Genomic DNA, 18,824 nt, shown 5'->3' with positions numbered 1-18,824 from the left:
TCTATCTGTTGGAATTAGTAAAGAGAACTTTCAGAGAGCCCATTCTTGCTCACACATTTACTACTCACTTCTGTAAAGTTATCTGCAGAACTGGAGAGGTGGCAAGTTATAGCATAAAGAACTAGGCCGCGATGGTCTAGTCCTCCAAAATTTACTATGTGCCTTCCTGAACACGTCACATTATCTACTTTTTGTATTATTTTCTCATTTGTAAAATGAGATAGTCCTGTTCATTTCACAGTGTTTTTGAGTGAATTAATTATGAAATTATTTGATAAACAGTGTACTACTGTGTTTTCCTGAAAAATAAGACCTAGCCGGATAATCAGCTGTAATGCGTCTTTTGGAGCAAAAATTAATATAAGACCGGTCTTATTTTACTATAAGGCCGAGTCAATATAATATAATATAATATAATATAATATAATATAATATAATATAATATAATACTGAGTTTTATATTAATTTTTGCTTCAAAAGACGCGTTAGAGCTGATTGTCTGGGTAGGTCTTATTTTCGGGGGAACACGGTATTCAAATGGCCCACTTAGGTGAGTATTGAATGTTGTCTGCAGATGTCTCTAAATCTGCTGAAATTTCTCCATCTACTCTTGATGGAGCTTCCCGAATTTGTGCCTGTTTTCTTGTCTTGGATAAACAATGCTGAATAAGATTTAGCTTGTCTCTGATGACCATATTTTACTTTGATTGTATTCTAACAGCATTGATTTTCTGTTTTTCTACAGTACTTTGGAAGTTTGCTTGTCATTTTCTGTGTAGAACTGGCTTGTGGTGTTTGGACATATGAGCAGGAAATTATGGTGAGTTCAAAATGGAATATAAGCACAATAGGAAACAATATCCAGTTCAGCCTTATAAATGAGATACTTTGGAGTAATTTAGGCACACGATTATTAATTGGAATGTTTATGTCATGGGATAACAGTGTACAGTCCCAATACTTCTGAAAAGCAACATTTTATTTTTTTGTGTCTAAAGCATAGTTCCAAGCCATAAGGTGTAATAATATTTCCTTTGATGCACTACAGTATATGTCTTTAATTCCACGCCCGTGACTCAGAAGCATGCATCTCCTGTTTGCAGCAATCTACACCACCTTCCACTTTAAGAAGTTATTTGAAGGGTTGTTGTGTGTTTACCCCAGTCTAGAAACACTCACAGTTTGACGTTTAGCTACATGGAAAACAGCTCTTAGCTTTTTGTTGTTTTTTATTTTAGTAATTGAAACCACTGGAACAACTTTTATATAGGTATGTTAGAATGGACGAGGATAAGAGTTTCTCAATCTTAAGACTGTAGCAGTCCTGTTTGGTTTACCACTTGCACGCCACCCTTGCTTGCATTGGACATTATTGCTTAGTTAATGTTTGTTCACTACATTGGTGAAAATTGGTGCATTTATTAGGTTGGTGCAAAAGTAGGTGGTTTAAAAGGTTAACAATAGTTGCAAAAACCGCCATTACTTTTGCACCAACCTAATATATCACCCTGAGGTCCAACACCTTTGCGTGTCTGGATTGCTGGCCGTTTTCCTGGTGGCAGGCGAGATTTCACCCTGTAAGCATTGCAGAGTAATTCTGTTTCAGGAAGGTGATGCTTTTCAACCTATAGTCCTCAGATTGTCTCCAGCAGGAGTCACAGTCTTAAAAATGTGCATGATGGGGCCCTAGGCCAGATCTGCTAAATCAGAGTAGAAGGAAGGCAGAGGAAGGAGGGGCAGAAGGCCTGAGCATTTGCATTGGTGACAGATTCCCCCAGTGAGTCTTCAACTTTTGAAAATCTAAGCGCTCTTAAGAAGAAAGGGAGATTATTTTGTACTATTTGTTTCCGAGAGGCATTTCAGCAGCTGTGTAAGAAAATTGAAGTTGTTTACGGGGCTAACGCTGTTACTGAAGATTTGAGGGTGAATCTGCTACCGTTGTGACACCGTTGTGACACTGTAGCGTGACACCATTGTGAATGCTGAGTGGGAATTGCAGACTAGTGGGTACTCTGCATACTCCAGTTTATATGTAAACGGTGTTTTGGCACTGCCACACATCTGAATCCTTGTGAAAAGCCCTCTAAAGCGTTGCCCAGGAGTATGCTTCCCGGGTATGATAACTCTCAGTTAGAAGAGAATCTTAATGGTTGTTTATTTCTCTATTAAAAGTGAAAAGTCAGGGCCGGCCCGGTGGCTCAGGTGGTTGGAGCTCCGTGATCCTAACTCCAAAGGCTGCCGGTTCAATTCCCACATCGGCCAGTGGGCTCTCAACCACAAGGTAGCCAGTTCAATTCCTTGAGTCCCATAAGGGATCGTGGGCTGCGCCTCCTGCAACTAAGATTGAACACGGCACCTTCAGCTGAGCTGCCGCTGAGCTCCCGGATGAGTCAGTTGGTTGGAGTGTGTCCTCTCAACCACAAGATTGGTCCCACAAGGGACGGTGGGCTGCGCCCAGTTCAACTAACAACAGCAACTGGACCTGGGGCTGAGCTGCGCCCACCACAACTAAGACTGAAAGGACAACAACTTGAAGCTGAACGGCACCCTCCACAACTAAGATTGAAAGGACAACTTCACTTGGAAAAAAGTCCCGGAAGTACACACTGTTCCCCAATGAAGTCCTGTTCCCCTTCCTCAGTAAAATCTAAAAAAAAAAAAAAAAAAAAAAGTTGAAAAGTCAGGGCAGAATCTAACCAATTTAATATGAATGTAAGAACTTTCTTCAAAACTAAATTTCCTCAATAAGTGCTGTTGGGAAGCCTGGAGAGATACATGCAAGAAAATGAAGCTGGACCACCTCCTTACACCATATACAAAAATAAATTCAAAATGGCTTAAAGACTTAAAGATAAGATCTGAAACCATAAAATATCTTGAAGAAAATATAGGAAGAAACTTCATGGACATTACCCGGAGTAAGATTTTCACTGATATATCCCCTCACGCGAGGGAAGTAAGAGAAAAAATAAACATGTGGGATTACATCAAACTAAAAAGTTTTTTCACAGCAAAGGAAACCATCAATAAAACAAAAAGGGATCCTACTGAATGGGAAAAGATATTTGCCAATGATATATCTGATAAGGGATTAATATCACAAATCTATAAAAAACTTACTCAACTCAACTCCAAAAAAACAAACAACCCAATTAAAAAATGGGCAGAGAACTTGAGGAGACATTTTTCTAAAAAGGACATACAGAAGGCAAGAAGACATATGAAGAAATGCTCAACCTCACTAACCATCAGAGAAATGCAAATAAAAACCACAATGAGATACCACCTCACCCCAGTCAAAATGGCTATCATCAATAAATCAACAAACAACAAATGCTGGCGCGGATGTGGAGAAAAGGGAACGCTTGTGCACTGTTGGTGGGATTGCAGATTGGTGGAGCCACTATGGAAAACAGTATGGAGGTATCTCAGGAATCTGAAGATAGAACTACCCTATGATCCAATAATTCCACTCCTAGGCATCTACCCGGAGAAATCCAGAACTCCAATTCAAAAATCTGTATGCACTCCTATGTTTATTGCAGCACTTTACACAATAGCCAAGATATGGAAACAACCGAAATGCCCATCGGTCGATGACTGGATTAAGAAGCTGTGGTACATTTATACAATGGAGTACTACGCAGCCATAAAGAAAAAAGAAATCTTATCATTTGCAACAACATGGATGGATCTAGAGAACATTATGTTAAGTGAAATAAGTCAGAAAGAGAAAGACAAGTGCCATATGATCTCACTTATATGCGGAATCTAAAGAAAAGAATATGTGTATGAACTAATCAGAAACAGTTTTGGGGACACAAAAAACCGAGAGTTGTTAGATGGGCGGGGGGGAGGGGGTTAGGGATGGGGGGAAGGGTGAAGGGATTGGGGGCGGCTGGTGACCACAGGATGGCCTCAGGGTTTTTTTGAGAATTACTTTGGGGAACTTATTCAATAGTGTTTGGGGATTTTGTTGGGTGTCCGATGGACATGTGTCCTGTTTGGGAGACCACCTCAGGGATGCTGTGGATGCCTGGTCATGGCATTGTACACCAGAGACTGGACATTAATGAATGCCAACTATAATTTTATGTGTATAATGTGATGGCTCGGTGTGAGGTCGGGGTGGTGGTGGATGGGGGGAGGGGGGTTCACGGTGTGAGGGATGTAAAAATAAAATAAAATAAAACTATAAAAAAAAAAAAAAAAACTAAATTTCCTATTAAAATAAGAGTGCTCTTGCCATCTTTGAGAATCATATTTTCTCTCTATGTCCTAGAAATTTTGTATATTTAGGGGAGTGAAAAATTAGTTTTTTCCAGGGACTCCATTTCTGTGTTTTATTTGTAAAGAGGTGGTCTTTTTATTTTTTTTCTGTTTCTTAGAAATACATGTATCTCCTTGACATTCAAGCAATAGATAATAAATCGTGTAATTAATTCTTGATCCTTTCACCTCAGCTTTGGGTTGTATTCTTTTAATTAAAAGCTTTTTTTAGAAATGAGTTTACTATCTGTGGATTTTAAAAATGGTTCGTATGGTGTTTAAGTCCTACTAATATTTGATAAATCTCTTAAATTAAAACAAGTTTGAAATGAATTAATTTAAAGTATTTGAATGGAAATGTTTTGATTCTAATATAATTCTAAGAAACTTGAGGTAACTGAGAGGAATTCATCCTTGTTAAGATACTTTATTCTATTCTGTTAAGGAGCCATCTACAAACATTTTCTCAGTATCCCAGTGGTACTAGATGTGTGCATATTGCCATTTTAGGTGAGGGCATACATCACTCTTTCGTGTGTGGAAATCTTCTGCATTAAGTCACCAGGATAGAGCAAGGGCTGTTGAAAAGTAAAATGTGGAAAATAGTCCCTTTGAAAAAAGTGTGTCAGGTTTCTTTGTTTTATTTTGTTTTGTTTTTTAATGGCTTTTGTACTAATGGCAGTGTGAGTGAAAAGTGCCATTAAAGTTTATTAGCTGCCAAGTTTTGCAGAACTCAGCCTTTGCATAGAATGGGCTTTGTGCTCCGAGCTGTTCCCTGCAAGGAGCCAATAAATGTGTTCTCCTTCATGGCCAGGTCACAGCATTTTGTGCCAGAACCTCAGTCTTGGATCGATCATAGTCACAAGGGGGAAACAACTTGTATTTATTTTGGAAAATAAAATAAAAAATAAGACCGTTCTAATAACCAGATCAAGAGATTTGACATCAGACAGTCTGTTTCCCTGTTATTTCTGCTGTTTACACGTAGTCACCTCCTATTTATTATTACTTATCTCAAAAAAAACCTGTCAATAATATTGTTTCAGATTATAAATATCTAGAGAATTTATTTCACTTTAACTTATTTTATGTTTGAGAGTATATGAGATATTAATAATTTAAAGTGAGTAGTTTGAACTTTGGTTAGTGCCTTGAACTTTGTTGAAGGAACAATGCCCAGTTAGCCCATTATTTAGGGAAAAAAGTTGTGTGCCCACGTGTTGGAGTGTTTTCTTTTGTATTGTGCATTTCCAAGTAATGAAAATTAACAAAGGTAAAAAAATGAAGAATTTCTGTGCTCAGGAATTTTTAAAGTAGTCCTGTTGATATTACTGTGTTTTCAAATCAGATTTCCAAATACTCTAATTCTTGAGTTTGTATCAAGCTTGCTCGTTTAAGCCTGGTCCATGTTTCTCCATACATCAGATGTGGATGTCTATCCAGGTTCCCAAGAGTGCATGTGTGGTGAGCCTAGGGTTTGATGCCTCATTTTCTCCTGCAGCACTGTAGAAAAAACAGAGTGATGTCCTGACTCAATGTGCTGGCTAGCTGTTGTGTTGTGTACCTGAAGCTCTGTCATGATTAAACCCTCTGTTAAGGGACACGGAGCTAGGTGACTTGAGAATAGAAACACAAAACATCCTTTAATGTGGGAATATTTCTAAAAATCCTGTATGCCTCTGAAATCCAATTTTTGAAAAGGTGTTTACAAACTTATTCCAGAGTGAGGCTTGACCTGAGCTGAACTTTTTCTCTTCTTAATTCTTCTCCCTGTATTTAGTACTACCATAATCTGCAGTCATTTCAAAGAACAACAACTTTATAAAGTCAAAGCAAAGGTCATTTCCCAGCAGCCATCATTCATTATGAGGAGCTTCTGGTCTATCTGTAGGGTACTTGTTTACTTGTTTTGTGATTCCCTTGAACTTGATATTGGCATATAACACACTTGATAGTGCATTATTTTGCTTAACATCAAGTACCTCGGCATTTAGTACAAACATCAACATGTGGAGATTGTTAAATAAGTATTTGGTAACTCTGAGTTAACTTAGGCGCCATATATAAATTTAAAACAGTATTTGTCAAGTATGTGTACAAGACTGTGAGTGATTTCGTTTGTGGATTTGTGAATGTAGGTGTGTCTGGGTGGGTGTCTTTGTGTATTACAGTTGTTGACATTTTGCTTTTTATCTCCAGGTACCAGTACAATGGTCAGACATGATCACCTTGAAGGCCAGAATGACAAATTATGGCTTACCTAGATACCGATGGCTTACTCACGCTTGGAATTTTTTTCAGAGAGAGGTAAATGCTACAATTTATGAGGTAGAGGGTATGAAATAAATGGCACACTTTCAAAACAAATGTTCAAAGCTTTGGCTTTGGTCGCTTTCTCTGTGCTGAAAAGTGAAGCCTGTGATTCAGTTACCATTGGTGTAATTCTTTGCCGAGAAAGCCTTCAGGAACTGCAGGCTCTGCCGTTCTTTCCAGGGACACCGCCATTGTCTCTTCATTCCACACACTTCACATAGAGTTTAGAATTCCTTAAAATCCTTTTTACTAAACTACTGTCAGATTTTCTTTTTCTGAGACTTGCTCAATAAATATCCAAGTTCTGTTTGAATAGATAATTTTTCACGGCTTACCTGTATTTTAAGCATCATTGAACATTTTTTAAATGATCATGCTCATTTGAGAATTAGGAGTCAATGTTTCATGAAAGACATCAACATTCTAGTCATCAAGACCGTGGTTCAAATCCTGATTGCCGTTAATGGTTTCATCAGCTTTTATAATTTACTTAACTTCCTTAAGCCTTAGTCTCCTCACCTGTAAAATGGGGATAATGAAATACCTACCTTGTTGAGTTCTTGAGAAGATTGAATGAGATGATTTTGATCTCATTTAACCTGTGGTTATTAACAGAAACATTACAAAGTATAGGTGATTTTAGTTTTTCTTACCTAACTTCCACATAGCACTAAACCCAATCATCTTCTCAAATGGGGACTATATTTAGGTGTTTAAAATCTGGTGACTGGAAGTTAGTCATAGATCTTGCTTCAAACCAAGCTTTTCTCCCAAGCGGTTTCCTTGTGATTGGAATGACATTTTCAGATGACCACATATATCCGTTTCCTTTCATTTTATTTAGAGCTGGGTCACGAAGCATTTGAGAGTCAGTGTCTTACATGATGGACATCCAGCTGTCTGCTCAGTTACTCTGTCTTGAATACTGGCCGAGGTTCAAGTCCAGAATAATCTCCAAATCTGGCCCTTTGTGTTAGAGTTGTTGAGATGGTGAAAATTATCATTGTCACACAGATTTCCTGTTTATTTAAATTCTTCCTGACTTTGTTTGTTTACTGTTCATTTGTACTAAAAACAACATGAGGGAAAATAAGTAACACATTAGGAAATTTATAGAATGCTGTGTTCAGCTACGGCTCTGGGTAGAAGCTGCTTACTACTCTTTATTTTCTGGGATTTGTCATGTAGACCATGACAATCCAGGTTAAAACACAAAGCAAGTTGTTTTTTTTTTTCCTAATGGTAAGACAAGGAGCTTCACCTCCACAGACAATGTACAAGCACTGCGGATGATAGTACACGTATTTTTAGATTTGCTACACAAGTTCCCTTCTCTTTGTCATAGGCTTATTTCACCGTAGAGGAGGTGGTAAAGCTCTCTGGGCATCCCGAAAGAGTGTTTAAATACCATTGTACTGGTTTACTAGGGCTGTGGCCATAATTAAGCACCACAGACTGGGTGGTTTAAACAGCAGAAATTTATTTTCTAAGAGTTCTGGAGGCTGGAAGTCTGAGGTCAGGATGTGGAGAGTTGGTTTCTTTGGAGGCCTCTCTCTTGGGCTTGTCGATGGCCGTCTTCTCTCTGTGTCTCCACATTGGCTTCCCTCTGTGCGTGTTGGTGTCTAAATTTCCCCTCCCTAGAAGGACATCAGCCATCTGGACTAGGGCCCACCTTTATGACCGTAATTTAATTACTTCTGTAAAGACCCTGTCTTTAAATCTGTTCACATTTTGGCGATCAGAACATCAACATGAATTTGGGGTCACATACAATTCAGCTATAACACTCCTCTTACAAAAGAAATGGTGCCTCTGAAAGTGACATTGTCAAGCCCCAGTTTTCCTGACCTGTCATTCAGTGCGGTTCTGTGCCTGTCCCTCAATTCGGGGGACTCTCACTTAAGCCCTAGTAATGTTTATTTAATATCTTTAAAAAAAACACTGCCTTTAAAAAATGTGTTTTTTTTTTTTTGTTTTTTTAACATAGTGGTTGGAGTATACAGTCTTAGGAATAATTAGACTCTGTGATCTTGGCCAGTTACTTGACCCATGAGAGTCTCAGTTTCTTTATATGTAAAATTGTGGTGGTATTTTCTAAGTTGGATGCCATGTTAGCAAGAGCGACCCTATCTTGATGCGATTTTAAAGGAGGCAGAAAAACTACAAGGAGATGTAGCCCATAGTCATATGTACCGTAATAATCGGTTTGCTTCAGGGAGTTTTCAGGAAAAGTTTCAATTCAGTATCTTCTGTTGATGAAGAAAAACAACTATGTAAAAAGGAAAAAATACCTCAGTGACTTATTAAAATTAAAAAAAAAAATGTTTGGCACTGAACGTGATATGCTTAAGTTATTTGGAAAAGTCATTTCTGTGGAGCACCTCATTTCCTGACAAGGCCAGATAAATGGGCTGTTCTATTGTGGATGGGGTTAGAGTGTTCCAAGAACTGTTCTGTCATCAGCATAGAAAAACACATCTCCTTAGGAAATGAGAAAAGTAGGTTTTCTCTGGGTACAAGAATTTTAAAAGACTGACTTGGAGAGGTAATAGTTTATGGTTTTTAGAAAGTAAAATCTGTTACTACGTATTTTTTTATGGATACCGAATAATACATAAAATATGTGATGTCAGGTTATGTTTGACTTAATTTGTGATGTTTATAGTATATTCATGGCTTTTAGGATAAGTTTATAAAAGGAAAATACTAAAAATATTTTTAAAGTTTCTCGGAAATTTTTAGTATTACTCATAGTGTTCAGTAATTCATTTAGAACAGTCTTAAGGTGATTTTTTTTTCTTTTAAAAAATCAGCTATTTAGGCACATGAAAAATATAAAATCATTTTTTAGTATTTTCCTTGTTTAATTTTACACGAGAAGTTCAGAATTATTTAAAGTGGATTTTCGCTGAATTTTAAAAGGGTAGATTGTGATATTTTATGGCTCAGTGTTAGTCCTGGGCACAGACTGATCTGCTGGGCAGAATGATTTGCACAGCCAGTGACTCTGGACAGAGTTCTTCTCAGTGACTTCACATCGTCCTTGTTTTTCACTATATGATGGAATAGCCCCTCGTCTACCCAAGGACAGGAAAGTCTCATAGTTAATTATTCTGAACCTAATTTACAAGGTTTAGTGAATCAAAACTTTGACCAGAGGAAATTTTTGCTAATCGTTGGTGAAGTGAGACAAAAAGGAAAAAGACATAATTGGTTTTCTTAAATCTAGCTTTATGAAAGCTGAAGGAACTTCATTTCTTCTGAGATTAAGGTGATAGAGTTGTGACAGTGTATTTCAAGAATCTCATTTGGTTGAATTACATTTTGTTGGCCTAATATGTGTTTTTACACCTGAAAAAGTTTTGCAAATTTTACTGGTTAATGAATCCAAGTCTGGTAATCTTTGTGGTGGGGGCTTTCGTCAACAAGTCTTTCTATGGAGATTACATAAACTTCTAATCTAATATTTGAATTTGTTAAGTGATGAAACTGGCAAGTAGGCAGATACATGTACATTAACTACTCTTTAGTGCCTGGGGGCTTACTGGTAAATACAAGCTTTCAGCGACTTGTCTTGTTAGTTGTGAATATTAAGTCCGTTGCTATATAATCACTCAGAGAGGACCTGACAGTTGGGGAAGGAGACTCCGTCATGCCTGATCTGTTTTCATCTGTTACGGGCATTCTTGTTCAGAATTGTTCCATCATGGAGGCCTTTAACGACACTTCGGTCATCAGTATAGAATGAACACATATATCTTTAGGTGATCACAGAAGTGAATCTACCTCTGGGTTGAAAACAAAAATTAAGAAATCTAATGTTGAATCTCCTATAAATTAAGAGAATATTTTTGTAATTTCTGAGCCTGACCAGTCATTCTTTTGCAGTTCAAGTGCTGTGGAGTGGTGTATTTCACTGACTGGTTGGAAATGACAGAAATGGACTGGCCCCCAGATTCCTGTTGTGTAACGGAATTCCCAGGATGTTCTAAACAGGCCCACCAGGAGGATCTCAGTGACCTTTATCAGGAGGTAAGGCCACGTAGTTAACTTACAGATACTAGTTTTCTTACAGCGACTGAAGTAAAGAATCAATATGTTTCCAATGGAATTTTCCTCTTTTGTCTAAATACAAAGGGCCTTAATTTTTTTTTCTTTGCTATGTGGAGAAACAGAATAAAGTTAAAAATCAATATAAGAAGCTGAACACTAATCACATTTTAACAAAGAAAATTGGGAAAGACTAGGTTTTAGAATTAATTGGATTTTAAACTGTGTTGTCTAGAATCAAGTTCTATTGCCCCTTCCTAGGGGTCCTTTGAAAACAGACACAGGCAGAGTGTGTAGCTAACTCTGGATATTAGAGAAGACGTAGTTTGGAGTTCCTGAATATCTATTTTAGGGCCTCCACATAGATTAAAACAATGTAGGGAGGGGGGGAAATTGCACTCTCCAGAGAAAATACTGGCCTCTACTCTTCAGTTCCCCCTGCTGGCTAATGATCAGTGATGTTAGCTGATCAGTTTTAGCTGATTTAATGAACAGATGCTCACTGGAATTAAACTCAAGTGTCACATGCCCAGGAACCTTGCATATTTGTGTTTTCTGGGAGAGTTTATTAATCTGTCAGTTATTCCTTTGTTACCAGTTTTCCTATTTCTTCATTTTTAGTGGTGTTTTTCAAATTTTGTTAGTAGTGGAATCCTATTTTCAAATTAAAATCTAGAACTACTAAACCATCAAACCTAGTAGCCAATGGCTACATGTGGCTATTTAAATTAAAATGAAATAAAATAAAAATTTTATTTCCTCAATTGCACAAACCACATTTTAAGTGTTCAACAGCCTGTCAGGATTAGCCTCTTCTGTACTGGACGATACAGATATAAGACATTTCTGTCATTACAGAAATTTTTATTGCAGTCTTGAATAGAATAGAATAGAAGCTCAAAATGTAAATCAGATAGTAAGGAAGCTGCTCAGGCTGAGGGGCTGGAATCATTTCCAAGATACATCTCTAGTCAAGTACCTGGGTACCACAAAGCACTGCTGAAAACCTCTGCATGTAATATAATACACACACAGAGACACACACACACACACACACACACACACACACGCACACATACTAACACAGTATAGCAGTAAGGAACAAAACTTTAAAACAAAACTAATCAGGATTGGAGTTCTGGTCCAAACAGTGGAGCAGGTAAACACTTTACTACCTCTTCTCACGACCACATCAAAATTACAACTAAACTACAGAACAGTCGTCATTGAGAATCGCCTGAAGTTTAACTGAATCAAAGTCTTACAACTAAAGACACACAGAAGAAGCCACCTTGAGGCTGGAAGGAGGGGCAGAGACATGGAACAGACTGCTCTCACACCCATGTGTGGTGATTAAACATTGGGAGTGATATCATGGCCGTGGAGGTGCCCCCTAGGAGGAGCGAGGGCTCCCAGCCCCACACCAGGCTCCCCAGCCCAGGGTTCCAGTGCCAGGAAGACAAGTCTCCATAACTTCTGGCTGTGAAAATGAGCAGAGATTGTGCCTGTGTAAGACCGAGGGCCGTTAGAGTCCCAGGCATTCCTCTTCAAGGGCCCACACCTGCACTTACTAGCTGACAGACTCACTCACTCTCAGCTCCAGCACTGGGCCAGCAGCTTGAAAGGTGCCAGGGAGATACTGGGAGGAACTGTACTGTCTGCCTTCAGGGGCAGCTTTCTGAGACAGGAGTGCTGGCAGAAGCCATTGTTCTTTTGTTGAACCCGCCCCCTTCCAGTGTGCAAAGGCGCCCACTGTATCTGACTGTTCATTAACGTGGCTAATGCCTTTCACCCCTTCCTGGTGATTCCCTGAGACGCCCTCTCCACCCAACTTACAGACACACTCATGCCACTTCCAGTGGCTTTCCCATAAAAATTGCTTATCTTGGCTCATGCTGCAGACTCTCCTAAAATCTCTCAAATGTTCATAAAGTCAAACAAGCAGCATCTGGCTTCACCGCGTCCCATAACTCTTGCTGAGCAGCCTCAAGCCCAGCATTAGTGGCAGGTGGTCTCAGTTCACCGCTTGGCCTCTCCCAGGCATCTCTAAATCCAGCACGGTTGGCTGCCATCAGCAGATTACTTTTGGCTCATACCAGGTGGCCCGGGCAGGGCACAGGCTGCAGCAGAACTTGGCCTTTGGCGAGGCCAGAACACCTGGTGGCCAGCTTCAGACCAAACTGGAGCATCACCCAGCGTGCCTCTGGAGATGACACAGCCAAAGGACATACTGCGTAGGCACCAGAGCCCTGCTAACGCAAATCCTGCAACACAGGATCAGCCCCATCACCACAGCAGGTCCTCCAACGTAGCCACAGGCAGTCCTCACAGCCAAACAGCCTGAGGGTCAATCCCTGCCACTGATGTGCCAACAGCAACCAAGGCTCAACTACAACAGGAGGGCCCACACAGCCCACACAAGGGACACACCTGGAGCACTCGGCTCAGGTGACCAGGGAGACTGCACCACTGGGCCGCACAGCACACCTCCTACATAAGGCTGCCCAACTAAGATTGGGAGACAGCAGCCCTACTGAATACATAGAAACAAACACAGGGAGGCAGCCAAAATGGGGAGACAACGAAACTTGTCCCAAATGAAAGAAGAGAACAAAGCCCCAGGAAAAGAACTAAATAAAATGGAAACATGCAATCTACCAGATGCAGAGTTCCAAACACTGGTTATAAGAATGCTGAATAATCTCAGGGAGAACTTCACCAGAGATAGGAAACATAAAATTGGAGGTAGGAAACATAAAAGAAGAACCAGTCAGAAATGAAGAGTATAATAACTGAAATGAAGAATGCATTAGAGGGAATCAACAGTAGATTAAATGAAGCAGAGGATTGAGCCAGTGATTTAGAAGATAACGCAGCAGAAAACATCCAATCAGAAGAGCAAAAATAAAAAAATCCCCCAAAATGAAGATGGTAACAAAGTACCATGAAGTGAGTGGCTCAAACAACAGAAATGTATTGTCTCCCAGTTCTGGAGGCCAGAAGTCTGAGATCAAGGTATCAGCAGGGTTGGTTCCTTCTGAGGGCCGTGATAAAGAACCCGTTCTCTGCCTCTCCCCCAGCTAACGGTGCTTTGTTGGCCATCATCGGTGTTCCTTGGCTTATAGAAGCATCATCCCATTCTCTGTTTTATCTTCCCATGGTATGTGGTCCATGTTTTCATCTGTCTGCAAATTTCCCCTTTTTATAAGGACACGAGTCATATTGGAAGACGGGCCCACTCTTCTCCAGTATGACTCATTTTAACTAATTTTATCCGTAACAACTATATTTCTCAATGAGATCAGATGCTGAGGTGCTGGGCATTAGGACCTCAACACACACATTTGGAAGGAACACAATTCAACACATGTAACAAGAATTGTTGAAACAACTGAATAACTCAGGTTATTTATTTTGAAAGATAATCAAAATAATTTTAGTTGTGCTTCACACTATTGGGAAGCATTGTGTTTGGATATTATGATTTTAAATCTATTATATTTAGTAATGTTTGACTTTGAATAAAAAGGAATATACAAGGTGTTGTATACTGGACATTGTTGGGTCAGTGTCTCTGAGTTCCTCAGTGATTATGCTGTATCTCGTTTTCTGGATGAAAGCTGAATATTGGCTGGTGTCTGCAGTATGGATGGCCAGCTGACAAGTGCAACAGTTAAAATCCTGTCCATTGCATAATATTCAATGCAGACATAATGTGTATATTCAAATACATTATAACTCACTAGGTTTAAAAAAATACTGATGATTACAGTATAGATAAAAGTGTAAACATGTAAATTGAAAGCTATCAGCTTTCCTAGTGCGCAATTAATCCATTTGTTAGTTTTTAGGAGTGGCAAGTCAATAGGAGAAGTTATTGGGCTACAACAACATATATAATAATGTCTACCTTCTTTAGTGATTAATACTGACAATATGATTGGAACCAATATTGATCATGAGAATGATAAAACATGAGTTTACCAGATCTTCTCACAAAGTCTTCACCTCATATAAAGTTCACTTGAGTAAAGTTTTACTTTATTATGTTGAACAGCATTCAGTTAAACATTTAATAAAGTTTTCTTGTTGTAGAACGCAATTTATTTTTACTTGTTTGTCTTATATTATTTCCACTACAAATATTTATAATGGGATGCTTTACTCTCAGGGTGTCAATAATTGCTTGTTCCATGAATTTTAAGATTGGAATAAGCCACACTGTTGTGCACATGCAAATTGATGGCCCAGATTATTTCAAAAGTTTTTACTCATATTTTCATCAAACAACTTTCAATAGCAAGCCGGCATTGTCAGTGAGGAAATGTTTCTTTAGACAGAATTCCAGCAGAGATGGAGGTTCATTATATCAGAGTAATCTGCTTTTGCATTTGTAATTCATAATGGATGCTTATATTGGTAATGTTATAGAGCATACTGATATGCATAGCTAACGTACAAAAGTGGATCACTTAGTAGTTTTATGGCAAAAGTACAATTAAATCCATCATTGAAAATAAGACTTCATTCTACTTTGCGATGGAGAACGTGTTTCCTAATTGCAGTGTGCCCAGAGGTCACCCTCCTGGAAGATGAGGGCGCTAGAAAAAGGAACAAGTGAGGGCCAGTTGGAGATATCTGGGATGTTTACTTTGAAGTAGTGAGTCCTAATGGGAGATATTTCAGATGTCTTCAACTATTTCAAAGTTCATCATTCAGAACAGGAACTAGGCTTACCCATTGTGGTTCCAAAGGCCAGAAGTCACAGGAAGGAAATTTTGAATCAACAGAAGGAAGACCTTGCTCATCAAAATCTGTCCAATTGTGATACGAGTTCTCTTGTGAAATACTGAGTGTCTCGCTTCTAAAAATATTAAAGTCAAGGTCAGATAACCATGTCATTGGTGGGTGGAATGGGTTTTTAAATTAAGAGTGAATCTGGACTAGATGAACTGTAAGGTCCCTTTTATCTTTCATATTCTGTAAGCTCAGAGATAAGAACTGGCTTTCTTCCTGCAATCTTTCTTCAGTAATCTGAAATCAAGGAAATAAATCATTCTCAACCATCCGGTGGCCTGCTTGGTCCCTGACCCAGTAATATTTCATGACACATTTGAAACCAGTGAAAAATGACAGAACAGAAATATAGCAACAATTGCACATTTTTGAAACGTTCCCGTTAGAAATATTGGTGGGTCTGGCATACAGTTCTTCCAATATCCGTAATGAACTACATATTTGTATGAAAGTATACATTTAAAAATCACAGATGAAAATATCTCTGACCATCAATTTGGTTCCATTGCATTTTCTCATTTAAAATGTTTTATGAGTAACTACGGGGTTCCAGGTGCTGTCGTAAATGCTGCAGACAAAAATTTCTCTTCTTGTGTAATTTACATTCTTGTTAGGGACACAGACATTTAACAAGAGAAAAACAGCACTAAAAATAATTTCCGGGTCATGTACACTTTGAAGACTCTGAACAGGGCCATGTGCTGGAGAATGGCTTTATTGGTTAGGGAGCTATTTAGGATAGCATGGGTAGGAATGAGCTGTCTTAGGAGGTGACATTTGAACTGAGAACAATTAATGAGAAGGGCTGAGCCATGTGAGGATCTGTTGAAGAGTATTTTTTCAGCCTCGAGGTACTGCGAGCCTAAGCCCACCCAGCGGTGGCCTGGGCCAATTGTACCTGACTGCTCACTGGCCTGTTCTTTGGGGTACTTTGTGCAGCCACATTGTCCCATGCTTTGCTGAGACTTGGCCTCAGCAAAGCATCACACTCAGGGTTTTGGTTGGTAACACGCAGGTGTCGCATGCATCTCTTCCTTGTCTCATCTGCTGAGTTTTCCACCATATCAGTTAATAGAGTTCTGCGTCCAGACTTGAGGTGGAGACGAAAAACAGAAAGAAAGAAGAATCACAAAGGCTGGTAGACAAAAAGCCTTTGTAGAGCAGGCCCTGCCAGCCTCCTGCCCAGGACTGTGCACTGCTTGTTGTGTTACTGATCCAAAGTCTGTGTGTCTGATGCTTCGAAAAGCCAAAACTCAAAACGTCAGGGTTTGGAATCAGGAAAGATTTGTTTATCAAGAAAGAGCCACTGAGAAGTTGAGAGGCCTGGTGGTGCCTCAGATCCTTCGTGCTTGCTGGGCAAGATTAACGGTTTTTAAGGGTATAGGGGGAAAAGATATGTGGAATGTTGGTGGGGCAAGTGTTAATTGGAGGACCTTGGAACTTGGCCATTTATGGTCAAGGGAAGTTGACGCCGGATCTTTCTGGACAATGGACCCTCAGAGTCTGAAAGAGTATCGGTTAAGTGCCAGTTATGTTCCAGTCCTTTGGTTCCGCGTGTGTGTGTGTGTGTGTGTATGTGTGTGTGTGTGTCTGTATGTGTGTGAGACTTTGGTTCTGGGTGCAGCTGGAGGTCAAATATCTCTCCTCTGCTCATGCTCCAGGTACATGATGTAAGGTAACGCAGTACCTCCTTAAACAGGATAGGATCATTGTGAGCTGGTTCTGCGGTTCCAGATGGGCTTCACGCTTGGGAACATGACATTGCTGAAATTGTTTTTGATATTGCATGTGCATGTTTTCAGTGACAAGGATCCAAAGCTTTCGTTAACTTGCCTTGGCGTCTCATACCTAGAAGTGTGAAGAACCACACTTGTAGAGAATAGTGGCAGTGTCTGCTAGCTCAGATAGTAAACAAAGCATAAACTTCTTCCAAGGGACTAAAAATGGCATTTTCATCCTCCGTATGCCACCTCAAGAAAAATGAATAGAAGTTAACAGGCTCACAAACAGGCCCCACTTCAATCATACCAACTGAAAATGCAAAATAAATAGGGAAAAGGAGGCAAGTAAGTATAGCCCCAAAGACAAATTTATTAGTTTTGTAGTTAGGAGAAAGACCACTGTTAAAAGATATTGACTGCTTCTTCAGAAAAATAGTATTTACAGAAGTTTATATAAGGACTAGAAAGAGAGGTTTCCACACAGCTATGTGCCTTTGGGACACTTCCTTTTGACTCTTAGTCTTTCTATGTTCCATGAGGTGTTGGGTTTGAATCTCAAATACTCTTAATAATTTTTTTATTACAGATAATTTTGTCCCAAACAATTTCTTCCTTTTTAGATGGCTGTTTATTTCTTCTTTGAGTAACAGGAAACATCTACTAGTAGAGAGATAGAGAAAGACAGGGAGTGTGGATGTGAAGGGATGTGATCTTTCTCTCTGGCTTACAGGACAAAGAACCCAGAGGATGACAAACAGATATAGGTCTCCAGTGCTCACAGGTGGTAAATGGACACGTAGGGGTGCTCCTTCAGGTTAAAAGTGGGGTCAGCTCATGGTGAATCATGTAGGATGGGTTGTTTGAGAGTTTTATTCTCTCAGTTACATGTTACATGTTCTGTGAGCTGAGAGTCAGGAATTTACACTCAGTCCTCACCCAGATAGGAGGTCCTGTCCCAACCCACCTCCTTTGTACCCTGCTGTCTTTGGCAAATGGTTTTTGTTTTATTGTCCATGTACATTTTTTTTTCTTTGCAGCCTCTTAGCCCTCAATACTTTTTGTTAACACTCTTCTGCTATCTTCTTTGACCAGTTGGAAAGGTGAGGCAAAACTATATGTCTGTTTTGACTAATAGAAACAACTTTTATTTTATAATTTTCACACACAACAACCTAAATGCATAAATATTTCCACAGCATTTCTGAGCCAGAGGTAGGGACTTGACAGTGTTGTAGATACAAAAGTACATGGTGGAGATTGCGACCTTCTGGCAAGCTCTATATAGTTATGAGATTGATTATTTTTCTCTCAGGTAACTCTGCTCTCATGTGACTAGTGGGATTCTTCTTAGAACCAAGTAAATCGCCACCCTGGAAACAAACAAAATTAGGTACAAGTGTTAGAAGTCCAAAGCAGGAAGGGAGAGGTAGCCGCTTAGGCCCCTGGCCAGGCACTGGCTAATTGCATTAAGCTAAAGGTAGTCAGATCTGCATAAAAACGATCCTCATATCTGTGGCTAGAATAAGAGATAGGAATTTGATGATCTTAAACTGGAGCAGGAGGAGGAACCTGACATAGGGTAGGCAGTCCTTATTGGCCATTGAGTTTATGTTTGAGATAGGCAAAGGGATCACAGAAAGGGTGTAGGGATTTACTGGCTTCCAATCTTGAAAG

The 18,824-nt window shown here is 39.4% G+C and overlaps 1 protein-coding gene across 10 annotated transcripts in view; it reads left to right on the top strand.

The window, feature by feature from the left end:
* TSPAN12 (tetraspanin 12) overlaps positions 1–18,824 on the top strand; it is a 101,251-nt gene that overhangs the window by 69,085 nt on the left and 13,342 nt on the right. For 7 of the 10 annotated variants that reach the window (XM_081038237.1, XM_081038236.1, XM_081038234.1 and 4 more), the window contains 3 exons: positions 746–820; positions 6,469–6,576; positions 10,471–10,614. In XM_081038237.1, coding sequence (XP_080894363.1) covers positions 746–820; positions 6,469–6,576; positions 10,471–10,614 — 327 coding nt within the window. The remainder of the gene's footprint in view (positions 1–745; positions 821–6,468; positions 6,577–10,470; positions 10,615–18,824) is intronic. The other 3 variants (XM_081038242.1, XM_081038240.1, XM_081038235.1) reach the window with 1 other exon arrangement.

This window comes from Rhinolophus hipposideros, assembly GCF_964194185.1.
Source record: "Rhinolophus hipposideros genome assembly, chromosome: 25".
Classification (NCBI taxonomy): domain Eukaryota; kingdom Metazoa; phylum Chordata; class Mammalia; order Chiroptera; family Rhinolophidae; genus Rhinolophus; species Rhinolophus hipposideros.
The sequence above is the reverse complement of the archived record's forward strand: the minus strand, read 5'-3'. Positions and strand labels throughout refer to the sequence as shown.